Raw genomic sequence first — 19,348 nt, forward strand, 5'->3', positions numbered from 1 at the left:
CGCTTGCATGCTCTGCAAGCCATCTTCCCTCTTGTCGGGATTCCTAGATCAACTTGGGATGATGCTCAGATGGTTGTTCGGGTCAATATAAGAGGCCACGTCGTTAACTTCGCTGTCCCCACAGTCTTTCTTCGCTTGGTCAGCACCCTGTGCAATGGTCTGCTTGAGGTTGTTTTTCACAACTTTTTGCCCATTCCTTTTTCTATGACACTAAGAAAAGAAGACGTGTGCCTCTGCTTCATCTCCCTCACTCCCTTCGCTATGTATTCTTCCTATTCACCAAGTGTTTCTCCTAAGCACGCTAAAACAATAATTCGAAAGCTAATGCACCAAGGGATTATAGTAAAAAAGTGATTTGATACTTGAACTCGGATGTAATAGTCAAATTAAAAATATTTGAGGGTGAGGTGAGATAGGTACATGTAAATTAAGAATCTTTACATAAAACCCCTACTTCAAAATATTTGAACTTACTAATTTAGGCTTCTTCTTTATGTTTTTTTGGTTATTGTTGTTGTTGTGTCTGTGTGTCATTCATTTATTTATTTATTTATTGGGGGGCACCCAGGGGGGAGGGGGAGCGGGCAGTTTATGAAGAATCTTTAAGTAAAATTCATACTTCAAAATATTGAACTTACTTATTTAGGCTTCTTGCCCTTGGTGGGAGCTCCTCGTTTAGCAACCGATGATGATGGCTGCATAGAAGCAGCTACTGTTTGTGGGTGCAAAGCAGGGAATGGTGCACTTAAGGACATAGAGGCCAGTGCTTGTGCTGTCTTTTGTTTCTTGCGAGATGCTGAGACAGTAGGACTGGGTACTGGATTATGAACAGGTTGAGCAGTACTATGCAAGCCAGATTGGAGTCCGCCTGACTGTCGCCACTCCCTGAAGTAATCATGAAATAACACTTCCAGTTAAAAAGGTAGAACTGATCAAAACTTGTTGCAAATCTGATTGATATATCTCGGAAAAAAGAACATAGTTCACTTCATGACATTATCAGACCTTATCCTCCGAATGATGTCATCTGCATTAACTCTGCCTAGAAGCTCTCTGTGTTCCTCATCTAATAGTCTAAGCTCTTTTCTAAGTTCTATTATTAAACTTTCCTTCTCCTGAAGAATTTCCATTTCATGAGGTAGTTATCTAAGCATGGTGAAGAAAATATAAAATGCATTAGTGGTGAAATGATGTAACGATAAATACCCAAGTAATGGCATCAGATTGGGCTTTAAAGGCCCGTAGGACTGAATTGTGTGCTTCTTGCTCAATATGGTGGAACTGGGCCTCCATATCATTATGCGTCGATCTAAGGTATGGGACAGAACCAACAACAGCAGATCTTCCATTCCCAGCTAGACAGCCACCCATTTGAACTCTATTTTGATGTGAAGGAGGAAGATCACATCTGTGCCTGCATATGTTTAAGAAAGAACTGAGAAGTAAATAAAATAATGGGATACCAGTAGCAGCTTAATCTAAATGTTGAGATAAAAGAAGAAGTCTTTATTTTCATGCTTGAAGATTAAAAATCAAAATAGTGGATCCATCCAAGTGAAGTAGGACAAGGTTCGCATTTATTAAAAAAATTGGGTGCAGAATTCAGGCAAATTGCTAATATTGCAGAAAGAAAAAACCCAACAAAGTTGCCTGGGCAGCCTATGAGTTGCACACAATTCCCCCACAGTTGAGGCACAACACAACTCTTATCTTCAGCTTAGTGGATGTTTAATCTTTCATTGTTCCAACATTTCAAGTCTGATAGAGATGCTTGCTGAAGCATTTGCCAAGCAAAAACCAGTGACACTAAAGATTGGTTTAAACAAAGATGAAAAGAAATATAAAATGCATAAAGGAATGTATATGACAACCGTGAAAGAATGCATTTTTGACATTCAACTGTTGTATTTCAAATCAATGCATTTTTGCATCTCTCTCTCTCTCTCTCTGTGTGACTCAAACATCATTTGAGCTTAGAGGTGAATGCACATATTTCTTGAAAGGCAGGACAAAATTACAGAACCAAAACCGACAGGCATCCACAGTTCTTTGTTGTTTCCAATTCTGATTCTTGTTCCACTTAATTATTTTAGAATCATAATCGACAGAAGTCGAAACCGAGAAGATATGATGGTTCCCAGTTCTAGTTACCCAGCTATTTTTTTCTGAAATTTTAAATATTTTCACACAATCAAAATATTTTCATTTATAAGATGACCAAAATAATTGACTAAAACAATTATATTAAAAGAAGGTGGTCAAGGTGACCAACCACAAGTACAAAGGCAAAATAAACCTTACAAGGAACCAAGGGACTCACATTTAAACACAAATTCCTCAAAGAAACCCCTTTTGAAAGCAACATCCACCTCAAACCGATAAAACAACCACCCTAAAGAGACAGACAAATTTTACATTCTTGGAAGAACTTCTTTATGAGCACTAGTACAGCCTAGTGTGAGAACCCTAGCCTACTTTTTACTGCAATTGGACACCATTGGAGCGTAATGTTTCTAGAGGATGCTTTGTCCAACCTTCGCCTATTTCCTAGCTATTTCAACCAGGCTTCACTATAACACGCCTACTCCAGGAGACACCCTAGCATCAACTAAATGAAATCAAGATTCAAGATCTACTCTAGAAAATGTTTAATGCTCCTCTTTTTTGGCACTAGCAAATTGAATAGTAAAAGAAACACCTCACAGACTAAAGTCTGCAAACCAAAAATAATATCAAGTAACCAAATAGCACAACCCCAAATCCCAAACAAGTTTGCTCATAGGCAGACCATTCAAGATCCAATCTGGCATAACTCCAAGATATCATTGTTGGAGGTCAAGTAATTTTATAAATAATATGCACCTATAATTTTGGTAATAATGTAGATCTTCTCCATAGCCCATGCACTAGGTATACCATAGTCACCAAGTCAAGTATAACAAAGAACTTTTTTATGAACATATGGCATGAGTGCTTAAAGTTATTTATTTATTTATTTATTTATTTATTTTTATGATTAAAAATCTTATTCAAGAAGAGTACTAAGAAGAACAATACAATTACCGGAAAAAATCGCTTCCCAATAGAAATGCCAACCACTTTGATTATTTGAAAGTTTGAAACAGTAGTTGGCTATTATGAAAACTGCAAAGAATGATGAGAGAAATTCTTGAACAAGATGAACCCTCAAAAACCAATTAATGTGCATTATCCTCTAATGACAAAGGGACTCGTCAATATGGACCCCAATAGAAACATTAAAAGAACATATAGTATTTCAACTAAAATCGCAATGAAGCAATGTTGTAATGTAATGAAAGAGCAACTATATCAAAAGCTTAGAATCAATCAAACAATATGTGAAGAACTGTATCACCCCAATCAACAATTCTCCCATCTGTCCCCGTGACTTAAAAACATGGATGTCAAAAAAAATTAAAAAAAAATTATGAGGCGGTCATAGAATGCACACCTCAAGCACTGAACGAGCTAGGTCATGATCTCCATTTGAATAACCAATGGGGTTTCCAGGATTTTCAGAAAGCTGCCATTCCAAACCCCCTTCCTCTGGAAAAGGCCAACAAATATATAAATTACTCAAATTTCCCCATTCATGACAAGCTGCAAAAAGATTAATATTCAAGAGAGATAAGAATTAGTAGGATTAACCTGTGAAATTACCATTAACTACCCACTGATCAGCACTAAAAATCCAATTGTGTTCCTCTTCTTGTTCTGGAAAAATCATAGCCAGAAGGAAAATAAATGGTGAGAATGACAAGAAGAGCGCATAGCATACCATAACAGGAAAATAGATCTTACCTTCATGAGGGTCGGGATTTAGCTCAGCACATTGACAGAATATGGATGGTACAAATATAGCTGTAAGCATCACAACTTCCACTACATCTTTTCCTTTATCAATTTCTCTCTAACGCTCCAAAGCCCTTCTGTTTTTCCTGATGTCCAGAATCATTCCTTTGTTCTCATCATGTCTAAAGAACATAACCACTATCTTGCGTACTTGGAAGATATGTATGAAGACAAGAAGGAGCAGAAGAAGGTCAAAGTGCGGTGGTTTCATCATAATAAGGTAAGTTTCTTAGTCCATTGAGCTTGATCCAGGGTTTTGAAAATGGATGGTTACCGAATTTCTACATAACTCGCAAATTTAAAATTAAAATTCAGCGGTGAAAAATAAGTTTTTTTTGGATTTTTTTTTTTCTTTTCAAAGTTCATAGATTTTTGTCCTCTACAACCCTGGATCATGGTTTTGGATGCCACAAGTTAAACCCAAGGACCATTTGTGTGGGTGAAATCCTTACTAACTTAGAAAGGCAAGTTGGACTCAAACAGAAAATAGCTCATATAAATAGGTAATTTAGGCATAAAACCCCCTGATGGATTAATTTTTGAATCATAATAAGATCTATATATATATATATATATGAAGATAAAAGAAGATAAAAGAAAGAAAATTATACCATCAGTGCTGTGCCCGTGGATACTGCGGTTACGGCCAAATTCAGTGTTTGCTGATAGACCAACAGTGCTGCCTCCTTGAATATAGTGATTGAGCTCAAGTTCAGTGTCCGTAGTTAGACGACTACATGTGATGAGGCCCTCATCAACACTCTTAGTCTTCCTTAGAGGAACCGCGCTATTGGCTCTTATTCTCAATAAGCATGTTAAAGTTGCATTGATTTTCTGTTAAGGGGTGAAGATGGATCAAGAACTCAAGAGTTCAAGTATTGACTAATGTTTATGATCCCAAAAGGCCAAATATGTAGAACAAGGATAGATATTTTGCCTCTAAGGCTAAAAAATCGAACTCATATTCATAAGTTAATTCCATGTAATAGGCATTGAATTTTATGTAAGGAAAGCTTGATTCTGTGTGACTGCATTATTTTGCGGCAAGAGCATTTTTTCCCCAACAAAATAGTAATGAACATGGACTAAGAAACTTACCTTCTTTTCTTGCTATGGCTATTCAAGGCCCAAATGTTCTCATCGATATCAAAAAGTGTTAAACCACTCATACTGTTTTTATTTTTTATTTTTTTATTATAAGAAACTCTCATTACTAACCTCACTATTAATACTTCTGTATGTGAGAATGAGAAAAAAAGAGGAAGAAAAGCAATACCTGTTAGCACTTTAATACTCTTTGGATCATCCTTTTCCCTCCTCCTTTATCCGGCTTGGGACCAGCAGTGTAAAATATTAATTTTACAATGGCGGAATTAAAAAGGGGTTAGTTGACACAAAAACATAGTCAGTTATTAGTTAAACAATATAACTAAAAAAGTAAAAGTACTTTGTTGATAAAGAACCTTGTAGTGAGAAGAAACATTACTAGTAGTAGTAAAACTTTAGAGGGGTCATCCAAATACAACTAGTAGTACCACTTAGTCTCTAGACATATGCCAAAAGAAGGATAACCAGTTCACATTGCAAGTAGTACATAAAACCACACACAAAACTATTGTGAGATAACCCTAATAAAACTCTTCGGCCACACGGTAAATCCACCTATTCCAACTTCTCCTAGAGTCCCTGCAAAACTGGTTCGTTGGGTAAGAGGGGTGTTTGCTATATGAATGATGTCAATAAGAACCTTAACGTCGTCTTCACCCAGAGGATGCCCATGTACAGTAGAAGGGGTAGTATCCATAATCGCTCTTCCAACTGCAACAACATTTCTTCCCCAATCCAATAGTTCGCATGACATTTCTTTTGTAGAAAATCGTGGTTGTGCAATTGAATACGAATCAACTGTTTGGGGTCTTGAAAGTATATGCTATAATAAAGATTGATATCAACTTCTATATATATATGTATGACTAAACAAGAAAATGTAATAGTATATACCTCAATGTTCCGAATACTTCCACGTACATCCCCAATGTCTTCCCGTAAACTTTACCTCAACTTTGATATTTGTTATTTCCTTAGTTTGCTCAATAATTTGCTTATCTTTCCTAGCAACATTTCTTTCGCAGCGACTGACCCGAGAATCCGTGTTTTCGAAACATTAGTCCCAACACCACGAACACGTCCCCTCTTATCCGGACCAAACACTTTAGTCAAGGGATCATTGAGAAGGTCTTCGAAACTATCTTCTGATTGATTCTTCATGATTTCTTTTATTTTATCCTGTAATATTAAACAAACAAATATATTTATGCAAACTATATATTTTATATAACATTTAATAAACATATGTTTAAGATGGTGATTATACCAAGTAAGGGGCGACAGTACTCGAGCTAGCACCGTCATCCTTTGAATGCCCTCTAATCCACACCTCAGTCCTCGAAGGGGGATTGCTATCATCTCCTCTTTCCCGTTTCTATACTTGCATAAATTTTAAGGTATTAATTATGAAGGGTATAACTCAAAGTAAAATAATTTCAACGTATTTGTATAGAATTTAATGACACGTACTTACCATTCGCTCCTCTAATCTTGCATGGCCATGCCTACCAGTAGTATGATAGATGTTCAAATTGCTCCTATTTGTCACATTTATCTTCCTCATTTCTACAATTTTGGGTGCAGCAGTACAATTAACAAATGCTACCCAATCTTCCTACTTAACATTTGGAGGACAATTTTTCAATCTATCATCCATATTATTATAACAATCGATGTACTTGGTCCTCAACTTAGCCTTGTATTTTCTGAATGTCTCGGACATGCTTCTAAGGCATTGGTACTTGTAGGATGGACGAAGGATGAACTCTCCCTACATGAGAAATTAAAAAAAAAATAAAGATAAGTATTCACAAAGAAAAAATGTATAATAATTAACTAAGATTATTTCAATTGTAATATTATATTGCAACTTACAAGTAGTAATTTCCACATCTCATCCTTCTTTCTAGCTGGAACTAAACGCCAATCCTCTATCGAAATAGGAATGTGAGTACGAACAATCTCTCCACATCGTGTAGAAAGCTTTACTGAATGCTCGCCAATCGGTAGACCATTTGTATTGAAACTGATTCGTATCCTATTATCTGTCGATGAGCTTACAGATCCTAACTCATACAAAATAGTTAGTATAAAACTATTAATATTGGACAACTTAATGACAATATAATAAAATAAGGGAGAAATTAAATTTACCTAATTGTGAGCTCTGAGTACTCGTGCCAGCCATTACAATTGATCTTCCAATTTTCTTGTCTATTTAAATAATGAAATCATAAATAAACAAAATAAATTTAATCATGCAAAATCTAGAAAAATAGAAGATGTTTATCATTTAATTTCTATATCGCAAACAACACACAAAACTACAAATCGTGTCTAAATCATCATTATCATAGTTTTTATCACTTTCATTTACAATATCATCTATGTATGCATTTTCATCAACAATTGAGTGGAATATAATAGGATCTTCAAGTGCATCCACTTCTTTCGTCAATCGTTTTGGGGCCGCTAGAACAACAGACCATCCAGGCCTTAGTTGATCTTTTGAGTAGAATACTTGACTAGCTTGAGATGCAAGAATGAAAGGCTCATTCTCTTCTTTGTCAATTCCTTTGAATTTGTCCATGTTACACAATATCAAATTTGTGTCAGGATCAACTTTACATCCGTTAGTCCTATCTTCTACTCTAACCCAATCACAATAAAATACAGTTTGACGAAAATCAGTGTAATCCAAATCAATAATTTTCCTCACAACTCCATAATAAGTGGTCTCTTCTTCCTTATAATTTTTGTCTTTGGCACTTGCTCTGTATTTAGTGATGGCTTTCATGGAGACCCCACTATTTTGTGTCGTCTTGTTGATCTCATACTCACTTGGAGTGAATAAAAAACCATTTACACGATATTTATTGTAACTTTTTGCTTTGAATGTTGGTCCATCTGCTAATCGCTTCAATATTGACTCACCATCAATATGTTCCAACTACAAAAGATTAAATAATTTGATATTAGTATCATAATTATAAATAAATATATCACTCTATGTTTTAGAAAAAATAGTAATAATTAAAGTGATTACCTCCTTCCTTAACCAAGGAATGAAACCTCCATCTCTATCCTTCGACTCAGATCCCTTTTTTTTTAGGCCTTTTGTATTGATTGATTTCAGATATGTTTCATATTTCCTATGTTAACAATAGACATAATTCATTGTAATTAAATGCTCATCTAATTATTCAAATTGATAATGCTAAGTAAAATTTATGTACTTACTCTTTCCACTCGTAAACTCTACCATAGCAATGTAGAACCCATCTACGTACTTGTTGATATTGTACTTGAGTTAGACATATGTCCTTGCCTTTGTCTAAAGGTCCTTCATCGATGAATTCATCATCCTCGTCAAGAATCTTTTACATGTATACTTATGATTTCCTTTTTCACTATTTGGCATGTATTCCATACAATATAAAATAGACTCCTCTACGATATAACGCTCAGCAATACATCCTTCAGGGCGTGCAAAATTTCTCACGTATCCTTTATAAGTTTTCATTAACCTGTTCAGAAAAATGTCAATTATAAATATACTTCTCAATTTATGCATGAATTGATACATCTTTAATAAAATTATAAAATATACCGTTCAAAAGGATACATCCAACGAAATCTGACTGGACCGCACGATAATGCTTCATCAGCTAGATGTATCATAAGGTGAATGCTAATAACAAAAAATGAAGGTGGAAAAAACTTCTCCAAAACACACATTGCTTACACAAGACTGTGCTTGATAGCAATGATATCATTTACTCGGATCACCTTTGAGCATAACACATTGAAGAACATACATATCCGTCGAATAGCGGTATGCAGTATCTTATGCTTCGAAAATGCATGTTGTATCAACACAGGAAATAATTGTTGCATAATTACATGATAGTCATGTGACTTGAGTCCCTTTATTTCAAGATTCTCTAGGTTCACATGATGCTTCAATCTGGAACTATACCCTATAGGGACCTTCAAATCATGTAAAGTACGGCATAATAATTCTTTTTCCTTGCGGCTTAGAGTAAAGGGAGCCTTGGGTTTAACTATTTTTCCATCTATTTCTTTCATCCACAAGTTTTTTCTTATGTTCATCACTTTTAAATCATCACGTGCACTTATGTCGTCCTTCGTTTTTTCTTTGACTTCAAGAATTGTCGATAAAAGATGGTCAATAACATTCTTCTCAATGTGCATGACATCTAGGTTATGACGAACATTAAATTCCTGCCAAAAATATTTATGATGTAATATTAAGTTCTAATTCGTCAACATAAATGTAAATGATCATTAATTTATAATTTAAGGAAATTACCTTCCAATATGGCAAATCGAATAGCTTTGATCTTCTATACCATGCTGTTAAATCTTTTGTCTCATCGTCATAACTTTTTCGTTTTTTCCTTTTTGATTTACCGATTTCCATCTTAATACCAGTTACTTTCTTCTCAACTTCTGCACCACTCAATCGTTCAGGACATCTGCTATCCTCTACTTTATTATTGAAAGGTGCCTTTTGGGTCCTGAATACATGATTAGTAGGAAGGAATCTTCGATGACCCTGATAAGAGTACTTCTTACTACTTTTAAGACGTTCAGCACAAGTTCCCTCAGCACAAACAGGGCATGCATATAAACCATGTGTTACACAACCTGATAAACTCCCATATGCAGGAAAGTCATGAATTGCCCACATCAAGATAGCTTTCAAATTGAAAGTTGTCTTAGATTGAGAATCATATGTTGACACCCCATTAGCCCACAAATCATTCAACTCTACAATCAAAGGTTCTAAATAGACATCAATATTCTTACTTGGTCCTTTTGGCCCTGGTATTAATAAGGTCAACATTGAGAATTTCTTTTTCATGCACAAAAAAGGAGGAAGATTATAGGGTACTATAATCACAGGCCAACAACTATAAGCACTGCTAAGATGACCAAAAGGATTAAAGCCATCAGTTGCAAGCCCTAAACGCACATTGCGTGCTTCCCTGGCAAAATGTGGCCATGTGACATCTATTGCCCTCCAACTTGATGAATCAACGGGATGCCGCATTACACCAGTAGATTCTTTCGATCTAGCATGCCAGGTCATTTGCTCAGCTATCCATGGTACACTACAAAATAAAATTTTACGATTCATAGTTACGTATCATAAATATCTATTATTTAGTGAGATATTAAAAATATGTTGAAACTTGATTATTACTAACCTGTAAAGCCCTTTAGTCTTGGTGTGAGAGGAAAGTATCTTAACACTTTTGCAGGGATTCGTTTACCTTTTCTCTGTGCCAAATAATCTGATTTCCATCTAGACACATGACAGATTGGACAATTATTTCTATATTCATTATCTTTCCAATAAAGGATACAATCATTTGGACACGCATGTATCTGCTCATAATCCATTCCCAAGTCTTTGATCATTTTCTTCGCTTGATAAGATTTATCAGGTAATGTGTTTCCATCCGGTAAAATTTTCTTAATCAATTCAAGTAGTTCATTAAAACTATTATCTGACCAACCATGTCGTACCTTTAAGTTGTATAACTCAACAATAACTGACAACTTTGTTAATTCCTTTGGACATGAAGGGTACAATGGTTGTCTTGCATTGTCACATAAAGTCTTGTATCGTCTTACTTCATGGTCTTCATGGTCTTCATGAGATTCTACTGAACATAATCCACACTCATCTTCATTTTTTCCCATATCTTCCATAACAACATCAACATTTCCACCTATTTTTTCAAATGCATCATTAACGAGTTCACCCATTCTTGGATAGTTATCGTTATGTTGATCAAGAGAGTCATTTACAGAATTTGTTGTTGATGGTTGTTCTTCATTTAATGATTCATGTTCTCCATGAACAAACCATACAATATATGTTTGATCAATACCATTTATGATCAAATGCTCCGAAATCATTTCAATAGAGATTTTTCCCTTTCTATTACGACATTTCGTACATGGACATGAAAATAATGTATCTCCACCAGAATTTTTTATAACAAAATCCAAAAATGATTGAACCCCATCAAAGTACTCTGCACTTGTCCTAGGTTTAGGTATCCATGCTTTGCTACTTGATATCATTATTCTACAAAGTTGAGATAATATATCAGTGTGAATAAGATTCACCTATGACTTAAAAAAGATATACTTTATAAATAAATGCAATTCCTCTACAAGAATACTACAAGTACTTACAAATATCAAGATTCAAGCATATAACAAACCCAACATTTATAGCATTGAAATGTTGTTCACAGTCTGAAAGAAATTGAAATTAAGTCGAGGTACTCCAGACAAATATAAATTACCTACTAGATATTTGGGGTTGTGAGTCCCTATTATATCCATCCAAGATGGAATCTCCTAATGAAATCTCCTAATCAAATTTTGGAAAAGTGTCTTGAATCTTTCATGAATAATATTGAGATGATTTGGATTATCTCTAACAAAATGAAGGTAAATTGTGTAGATCTGCAAAACAAAAAAATAAAAATAAACTAATAATATACCTTACAAATATCTAGAAAAAAAAAAAAAAAACAGTAGAAGATGATGAAAATGGGATATATTGGTCTTGTTCGTGAATGATACATAAATGACTTAAACGAATCATCTCGATTTCAAAGGATTTTTAAAACCATGCCCAACAAAACACACCAAATCCTAACACATTAGACACATTCAAAGGCTAAAGGGTTGGTCCACTGGTGCCATTCATTTCAAACTATCAAAATCATCACATCAAGCTATATAATAAAATAAAATAAATTGGAGGTATGCTTTAGTTGTCTCTGTTTCACATTTGAAGGCTAAAACGATCTAATTAAACCAATTTGTGCACAATATGCCTATCTACTTCATAAGTAATTAGTTTTTGCTCCGGTCTTATCCAAAAACCGTCCTAATGGAATCTCCTAATGAAATTAAGGTTTCAAGACAAGTCTAGGCCCAAAGGGGTGATTGATGTCTAACACAATTTTAAGAAAAAAATTAATTTATTGGGTATGTGATGTTGGACCATGATGGTTAACTAAATGGAAGTCTGAGATTAAGAATAGATTACTTAAAGCAAAAAAAAATAAAAATAAAATCTGTCATTCATCCAGAATACAAAGAATATCAGATAAATAATTATGTTGAAATTCCAATGTAAATCAGAACTGTGAGATAATATAACAAACAAAACTATGTTTAATCACATCTAAAAACCAAAATCTTCAATCCAAATCCCTAATATAATCTATATAAAGAAAGAGATATTAGAGATAGTACCTCGCCCGAGAGATCGATTGAGCGAGCGACTGAGCAAGAGAGAGATGAGATCGAGCGAGAACGACTGAGATCAACCGAGCGACTGAGCGAGAGAGAGATGAGATCGAGGGAGAGCGACTGAGATCGAGAGAGACGATCGAGTGAGAGAGAGCGACTGAGATCAGAGAGACGATATCGATTAAAATCAGAAAATTAGAAAACGAAGAACATGAAATCGAAACGAAAGAGAGAGAAGAAAAATCAGAAAAATCCAAACATTAGAAGAACAGGAAGCAGATCTTACGCTGGATTAAGCTTCTTGTGAGCGATAGAGCCTTTCGGAGGTCCTCTCATGGCGTCTTCGCTTGAAAGTTGAAATAGAGAGACGATCGATTGAGACTGAGATCAGAGAAACGATCGATTGAGACTGAGATCAGAGAAACGATCGATTGAAAGAGAGACAAGATCAACAGACGATCGATTGAGAGAGAGGCGAGATCAACAGACGATCGAGAGAGATGAGAGATCCACTGAGATCAGAGACAAGAGAGTGCGAGAGAGAGAGAGAGAGAGTGTGAGAGAGATGGATCGGACTTTTCGTTCGATCTCAATACTAATATGGGTCGGATAAACTCGGTTTTTAAAAATAAAACGGTTTAATACCGTTTTTTAATAAAAACGGCTTTAATTCCGTTTTACCCTTGTGTTCTAATTTTACATTTTTTTTGTAGTGCCTGATGGGTCTTGACCCTGCATGTGTACCGCTTGTACAAGTGGGAAGTCAGGATGGAGGTTGGATGTTCCGATATCTTGACCGATGCTAGTAGTATAAATCTCGCCTGTGACTCCTTGTATATTTCTAACTCCAGTGCTTGCATTTTTTTTCACTTACAATAACATAGGATGCGTCTTGGGAAAAAGGCCATATTTCACATTGAAGGTACCCCAAACATTCTTTGCGGCAGTTGTTACAACTTACAATTATGTGTAATCTTGTATATCTTTTTGCATGAATCAAACTTGTATTAGGTGAAACCTTGTAACTAGAACACAAGCTTAGCAAACTATTCAAGAACTTGAGGAGTCCATTCTAGCAAGTGGTGTTGCTGCCAATGCTATACGTGACTATGAGCGTTAGATTTCTGAACTAAATATAAGTCTCAAATATCATCTAATTTGTCTACTAGTTAATGGTTGGTAGGCTTTTAATTGTTTTCCTTGGATATACATATAATAATCAATGTTACATGTGCCATACATTGTGCCAAGAATGCTTAATTTTTTGTTTGGTAATAGTCAATGCTTTTGGGCTGCTTGCCATGTTATGTTTTGTTTTTTTAGCCATTGTGGCTGCTCTGAAGCTTGGTCAATACTAAGAATGGACACCCTTCTATGTTAAGTTCTATTTCTTCTATGTCTCTTGCAATCTGAACAATGTTGTATGCAAACTTAAGTTGAAGGAGTTTAGTGAAGTCACTAGCTGTGCTCAATAGGTAATTGATTGCATTTCCATCTGATTGGTCCACGTCAAAGTTATTTTTTTTTAATCAATTTGTTTTATTTACTACGCTTGTTTCAAAACAGATATTGAAGCTTGAACCTAGCAATGTAAAAGCATTTTTCTAGAGAGCCGAAGCATACATGGAGACACTTGATTTGAATATAACTGAGTTGGACTTGAAGAACGCATTTGAGATCAATCCCAGTAATGGGTTCTCGATAATTTTAAATTGTAGAGTAGAATTTGGATTGGTAGTTAGATTTGCATAATTGTTTAATTTTACCTTCTAAAAATAGATAATTTATAGCAGGTGGTTCAAAAAATAGTTAGATTTATGAAAGTTGAAGATGAGGGGCATCTAGGTCTTTTCATGTTATAGTTGGGGTTTAGGTCATCAATTTCAAAACATAGGGGTATCTCCAATATTCAGCAACATGTGAGGGGGGCAGGTGTAAAATTAAATTTTTTTTTTCAAAAAAGTTCATATAGTGACGCCGTGACCGTGGTTAAAAACCTAATATTTTTTTATAAAAAAAATTATCCTATAGCGACGGTCGCTATATCCCTATTTTACTATAGGAAGATTGTTATGGAAATAGGCATATTATAATTTTGTAATTTATCAATCATTTGAGAATGGATCTCCGAAGAATGTTTTTTACCCAAACGAGCAAAGCCTATGACCATTTCTGCGTCCGATAAAGTTTCAACAATTAAAATATAAATGACAGTTCTTTTATGCATAATTTGTTGACTTTCACAAGTTTAAACATCTATTTTCAAGTTTGATATAAAAGAAAAGAATGTTGATTTCCACGTTTTGGTGAATACTTGAGTGATTGGTTTTGGTGAATACTTTAGTTATTACAGAAGCCACAGTATTGAAGTTCAATTCAATTTGATTCTCTCTACACTTCATTGAAGTTCAATACTTCCATCAATAATCATTTCTAGTTGTGTCTCCAAGTACGTGGGTCCATTAGGGGCACTATAATACTCACCTGATGCCCAACTAAAGCCCACTAAACCATTATTTTTATATATTTGTAACAGGTGAACATGTCTTGGTCCATATTTTCTTTAAGGATTGGGAATTTAATTAAGCTGTGCATGGAATTATATTTGCATTATTCAATAGAGGTGAGTTGGATGGCATGATAGGCATTGTATTAGAAATGCCTAAACCAACTTCAATGTGCCTCGAGTAGATGTTTTGGCATTCTAATTTGAGTACAATTGGTAATGCAAGCTTATGTAACATGGAAAAAAAGACAGGCTACTGATGAGTGGGTTTTATACTTGCGAATTAACCACTTTTAGATATAATATTCTATTAATTCTAGAGTCTTTTAGTTATTTTTATTTAAGTTTAGTTTGTTTTATATTTTTGTATAATTCTGTGTTTTTATTTGATTTTTATGCTTAATTTTACAATTTAGGAACAGTATGGAACATTGGGATAATTGCTAACATTTAGAAGAAATTCTGTCTCCTTATTGGTTTACTCTCGGAAGAAGGAAGATATACATACAAGCTAAAAAGTCTTCTAGCCGTAGCTTGATAGCAAGTAAGGCCACAGCTCGAGTTCAAGAATTGCTCAGCACGAAGATGAAATACAGGCCGCGACATGGTATGTTTTGAGGCCATGGCCTGCTTACATTTCCAACATTATTCGTTGATTTTTTGGGCCGAATTAGAAGTGAGTTTTGCTACTTTTAAAATCTTAATAATTCCATACCTATAAATAGGAAAGATAAAGCCTTTTAGAAGGTTCACAATTTTTGGATTTTTTTTAAAGGTACAAGATCGAGAAGGAAGACGAAAACTGGAGATCAATTCTAAAATTGTATTTTCCTGAACTTTATGTCTTCTCTTAATCTTTGTAATCTCTAAGAATGGTTGAATACTTTTGTGATAGTGTTTTATTCTCAATAATGAACTAATTTCCATTCTAAGGTTATAATGGAACCCATTCATGATGTTTGATTTATTTTTTTTATTTCCTCTATTTTTTTCTACATGTGATTGTTTATTATATCATATGTTTAATGCGATTTAATTAACAAGCCGTTGATTGAATTGAATTGATGAACCTTAATGATATCAAGAGAGTTATTTTATGTTCATGACCTAGATAGAATAAAATACGCTAATTTGAGATAGACATATACTCACATTGCATGTGCATCCTTTATGAGAGCTTATCCTTAATGAATTCTTCTTGATTTAATTCTCATAGACATATAGGGAGTTTCTCTAGAAATGTATTTTTATCTAATCATCAACAGAGGCTTATAGAGAATTTAGTGCTCTTAGGTGATAATTAGAGTGAATTACTTTACCATGAAAGGAAGGAGAATTTAATCAAGTGGATTGTTTGAGAAAAATTATGAGCCTAGGTTTCATCACTCATTAATTTAAAATCTTCAAATTTATTATCTATATTAATTTTCTTGTTTATTTTTTAAATCTTATTTTTTTACTTTTGTTTGGATAAAATTAAAGTGAAATAGATTGGTAATTAGAAATTGATTGATATTTACTATCCGTGGGAACGAGACTTTCTCATCACTTTATTACTTGTTTCGATACGTATATTTGTGTGCGTAAATTAGACAACAAGTTTTTGGTGCCACTGTCGGGGACTAATTTGTTAATCTTTTTGTTAATATTAATTCTATCATATTTGATTTTAGACCAAACTTTTTTTTGTTTTGTTTTGTAAGTGTTTGGCTATTTTGTGCGTAGTACAAGAAATTCAGAGCTTGTTCCTTTGGATCTTGAGATCGAGAAAACTTGTCGAAGAAATAAAAAAAATAAGTAAAAAGCTTCTCAACACCATACAATGGTCGATCAAAATAATGGTAATGACGTCCTAAGTTTATGCGGGACTATATTGTTCCATTAGTAGATGGGATTCACACTAGTATTCGTCGTCTAGCGGTGCAAGCCAATAACTTTCAGCTCAAACCGGTGACTATTCAGATGGTATAAGCATCTTAGTTTAGGGGTTCACATGTCGAAGACCCCAATGCACTTTTAGTTAATTTTCTGGAGATATGTGCCACTTTCAAGTATAACGATATTGATGATGATGCCATCCGGTTGAGACTATTTCCATTCCATGGTGAAGAATTGGCTGAACTCATTTCCAAGGGAGTCTATCACCACTTGGGATGACTTGACGAAAAAATTCATTGCTAAATACTTTTCGCCTTCAAAAACTACAAGATTGAGGAATTATATTACTACTTTCATGCAATTGGACAGTGAATCTCTCTATGAAGCTTAGGAAATGTATAAAGATCTGCTTCGGAGATGTCCTTATCATGTTCTACCAGACTGGTTGATCATCAAAAATTTTTACAATGGGTTGGCTGGATCTATTAAAACAAATGTTGATGCTGCAGCAAATGGATATCTTATGGCGAAGACATTTGAGGATGGGTATAATTTATTAGAGGAGATGGCTTTTAACAACTTTCAATACCATACAGAGAGGATGAATCCAAGAAGAATAGCAAGAGTGCATGAATTAGATGTTTTTACTACTTTGACTGCTCAAGTTGCCCCCTTATCTAAGAAGTTAGATTCATTTGGAATTCATGTCATTCAAACCCCTACTATTACATGCGAGATTTGTAGAGACAATCATTCAAGAGATATGTGCCCTAATAATCAAAATTCTCTCAATTTTATTGGTAACAAGTAAAATAATCCATACTCCAACTATTACAATCTGGATTGGAAAAATCATCCGAACTTCTCTTGGAGTAACAACAATCAAGTTGCAATCTCTTCATCTACAAAGCCCATGTTTCAACCAAATTATTATCCTCAAGCTCCTCCTAGAGAAAATAAGCTTTCTTTAGAAGATATAGTGTATCAAATGGGAACAACCACTAATCAATTCATGATAGATACTAAGCAGTTCGTGACAGAGACTAGAACTCAACTCTAGAGTCAAGCCGTTTCTATCCAGAATATGGAAATTCAGTTGGATCAACTTGCTTCAACAATTAACAACCATCCTCAAAGGACATTGCCTAGCAATACAGAAACTAATTTTAAGAGAGATTGCAAGGATCACATTGAAGAGTGGAAAAGAGTTGAATGATGTTGTCAAGAAACCAAAGGAACCGGATGTTTCAGTGGTAGAAGAGACAGTTTCTGAGGAACAAGGTGAACAACAAAAAAAAAACTACAATACAGGAGAACAAAAAGCCAGGCTTGGAAAAGATTGCTCCTTACAACCCACCCCCACCATTTCCTCAACGTTTCAGGATGCAAAAATATGACGAGCAATTTGCAAAGTTTCTGAATGTCTTCAAGAAATTGCATATTAATATCCCATTCGTTGAAGCTTTAGAGCAAATGCCAAGTTATGTCAAGTTTATGAAAGATATCTTGACTAAAAAGAAGCGATTGAGTGAATTCAAAATAGAAGGTTTGACTGCAGAATGTAGCGCTATCATTCAAAGGAAACTTCCAACAAAGCTTAAGGATCTAGGGAGCTTCAATATACCATGCACCATAAGTAATCAATTCTCTGGTAGAGCTTTATGTGATTTGGGGGCTAGTATTAATTTAATGCCACTGTTTATATTTCAAAAATTGGGATTGGGAGAAGTTAGGCCTACTATTGTGACACTCTAGTTAGTAGATCGATCACTGAAGTATCCAAGTGGGATTATTGAAGATGTGCTTATTAAGGTTGATAAATTTATATTTCAGACAGATTTTATTGTTTTTAATATGGAGGAAGATAGAGATGTTCCACTCATTCTTGGTAGACCATTCTTAGCCATAGGTAGAACTCTTATTGATATGCAAAAGGGGGAGTTTACTATGAGAGATCAAGATCAAGAAATGAAGTTCAATATTTTTAAAGCCATAAAATTCCCCATTGAAGACCCTGAAGACTACTATAGAATTGATATAGTGGACACATGTGTTCGATATGACCATGAAGAAACACTTCCATCTGACCGACTTGAATTAACAATCCTTAATGCATACAATGAGGAAGATTTGGAATATTTGGAGTTGATGAACTACTTGGAGGCTACGCCAAAATTCACCCATTCTAAGCCAGAGTTTGAGTTGTTAGAAGTGCCATCATTAGGTTCTCATTTGAAGCCTTCAATTCAAGAACTACCATCACTAGAGCTTAAGCCTCTTTCTAATCATTTGAGATATGCTTTCCTTGGTAAATCATCCTCTTTACCGATTATTATTTCTACCTCTCTTGAGCCTGAACGTGAAGATAAGTTATTAAAGGTGGTGCGAGAGTACAAGAAAGTGCTGGGATGGTCCATAGCGGATATTAAGGGGATAGTCCTTCTATTTGCATGCACAAGATCCTTATGAAAGATGATCTAAGCCCTCTATTGAGCACCAACGTCGGCTTAACCCAATTATGAAAGAAGTGGTGAAAAGGAGATTTTAAAGTGGCTTGATACAAGCATAATTTATCATATTTCTTATAGCTCATAGGTTAGTCCAGTGCAATGTGTACCGAAAAAAGGAGGAATAACTGTTGTGACAAACAAAAATAATGAGCTTATCCTAACAAGG

The 19,348-nt window shown here is 34.7% G+C and overlaps 3 protein-coding genes and 1 non-coding gene across 7 annotated transcripts; 1 reads left to right on the plus strand and 3 right to left on the minus strand.

Annotated features, from left to right (window-relative positions):
* Positions 1-375: 375 nt before the first annotated feature.
* On the minus strand, positions 376-1,371 carry LOC147380985 (protein EMSY-LIKE 3-like). The gene is made up of 3 exons (XM_086430978.1): positions 1,207-1,371; positions 1,006-1,115; positions 376-885 (listed from the first exon to the last, which is right to left on the minus strand). The coding sequence occupies exons 1-3, from the start codon at positions 1,369-1,371 to the stop codon at positions 639-641; spliced, it is 522 nt and encodes a 173-aa protein (XP_086287104.1). The 3' UTR covers positions 376-638.
* Positions 1,372-6,120: 4,749 nt separating this feature from the next.
* Positions 6,121-12,713, minus strand: LOC147380986 (uncharacterized). Of its 4 annotated transcripts, XM_086430981.1 has the most exons (9): positions 12,575-12,713; positions 12,292-12,445; positions 8,221-8,507; positions 8,027-8,132; positions 7,135-7,194; positions 6,856-7,046; positions 6,455-6,751; positions 6,248-6,355; positions 6,121-6,159 (listed from the first exon to the last, which is right to left on the minus strand). In XM_086430981.1, the coding sequence occupies exons 5-7, from the start codon at positions 7,166-7,168 to the stop codon at positions 6,596-6,598; spliced, it is 381 nt and encodes a 126-aa protein (XP_086287107.1). In that variant the 5' UTR covers positions 7,169-7,194; positions 8,027-8,132; positions 8,221-8,507; positions 12,292-12,445; positions 12,575-12,713; the 3' UTR covers positions 6,121-6,159; positions 6,248-6,355; positions 6,455-6,595. The 4 variants fall into 4 exon arrangements, 3 of the variants coding, with proteins under 3 accessions (XP_086287107.1, XP_086287105.1, XP_086287106.1); XM_086430979.1 differs by lacking the exons at positions 8,027-8,132; positions 8,221-8,507; XR_015174884.1 differs by lacking the exons at positions 7,135-7,194; positions 8,027-8,132; positions 8,221-8,507.
* A 2,020-nt stretch (positions 12,714-14,733) lies between these two features.
* Positions 14,734-14,839, minus strand: LOC147380987 (small nucleolar RNA snoR103). The gene has a single exon (XR_015174885.1). It is a non-coding gene; the product is annotated as a small nucleolar RNA snoR103 (small nucleolar RNA).
* A 1,815-nt stretch (positions 14,840-16,654) lies between these two features.
* On the plus strand, positions 16,655-19,141 carry LOC147380988 (uncharacterized). Its single transcript, XM_086430977.1, has 3 exons — positions 16,655-16,759; positions 17,984-18,346; positions 18,506-19,141. Exons 1-3 carry the CDS (start codon positions 16,655-16,657, stop codon positions 19,139-19,141), a joined length of 1,104 nt encoding a protein of 367 aa, XP_086287103.1.
* The last annotated feature ends 207 nt before the right edge of the window (positions 19,142-19,348 follow it).

This window comes from Akebia trifoliata, unplaced genomic scaffold, assembly GCF_017979445.1.
Source record: "Akebia trifoliata isolate Shusen 1 unplaced genomic scaffold, ASM1797944v1 Contig00838, whole genome shotgun sequence".
Taxonomy (NCBI): Eukaryota; Viridiplantae; Streptophyta; class Magnoliopsida; order Ranunculales; family Lardizabalaceae; genus Akebia; species Akebia trifoliata.

Excerpts from the sequence above, each read along its gene's own strand:
- LOC147380985 (XM_086430978.1), bottom strand. The coding sequence starts at position 1,371 with ATGGGTGGCTGTCTAGCTGGGAATGGAAGATCTGCTGTTGTTGGTTCT. Across the intron at positions 1,116-1,206 it reads AATCTGATGCCATTACTTGG|GAGAAGGAAAGTTTAATAAT; the intron begins GTATTTATCGTT and ends GAAATTCTTCAG. Across the intron at positions 886-1,005 it reads GACATCATTCGGAGGATAAG|GGAGTGGCGACAGTCAGGCG; the intron begins GTCTGATAATGT and ends TGATTACTTCAG.
- LOC147380986 (XM_086430979.1), bottom strand. The coding sequence starts at position 7,168 with ATGGCTGGCACGAGTACTCAGAGCTCACAATTAG. Across the intron at positions 7,047-7,134 it reads TACTCAGAGCTCACAATTAG|GATCTGTAAGCTCATCGACA; the intron begins GTAAATTTAATT and ends TGTATGAGTTAG. Across the intron at positions 6,752-6,855 it reads AGATGTGGAAATTACTACTT|GGAGAGTTCATCCTTCGTCC; the intron begins GTAAGTTGCAAT and ends TTTCTCATGTAG.
- LOC147380988 (XM_086430977.1), top strand. The coding sequence starts at position 16,655 with ATGCGGGACTATATTGTTCCATTAGTAGATGGGATTCACACTAGTATT. Across the intron at positions 16,760-17,983 it reads AACCGGTGACTATTCAGATG|GAGAACAAAAAGCCAGGCTT; the intron begins GTATAAGCATCT and ends ACTACAATACAG. Across the intron at positions 18,347-18,505 it reads GAGCTTTATGTGATTTGGGG|ACAGATTTTATTGTTTTTAA; the intron begins GCTAGTATTAAT and ends TTTATATTTCAG.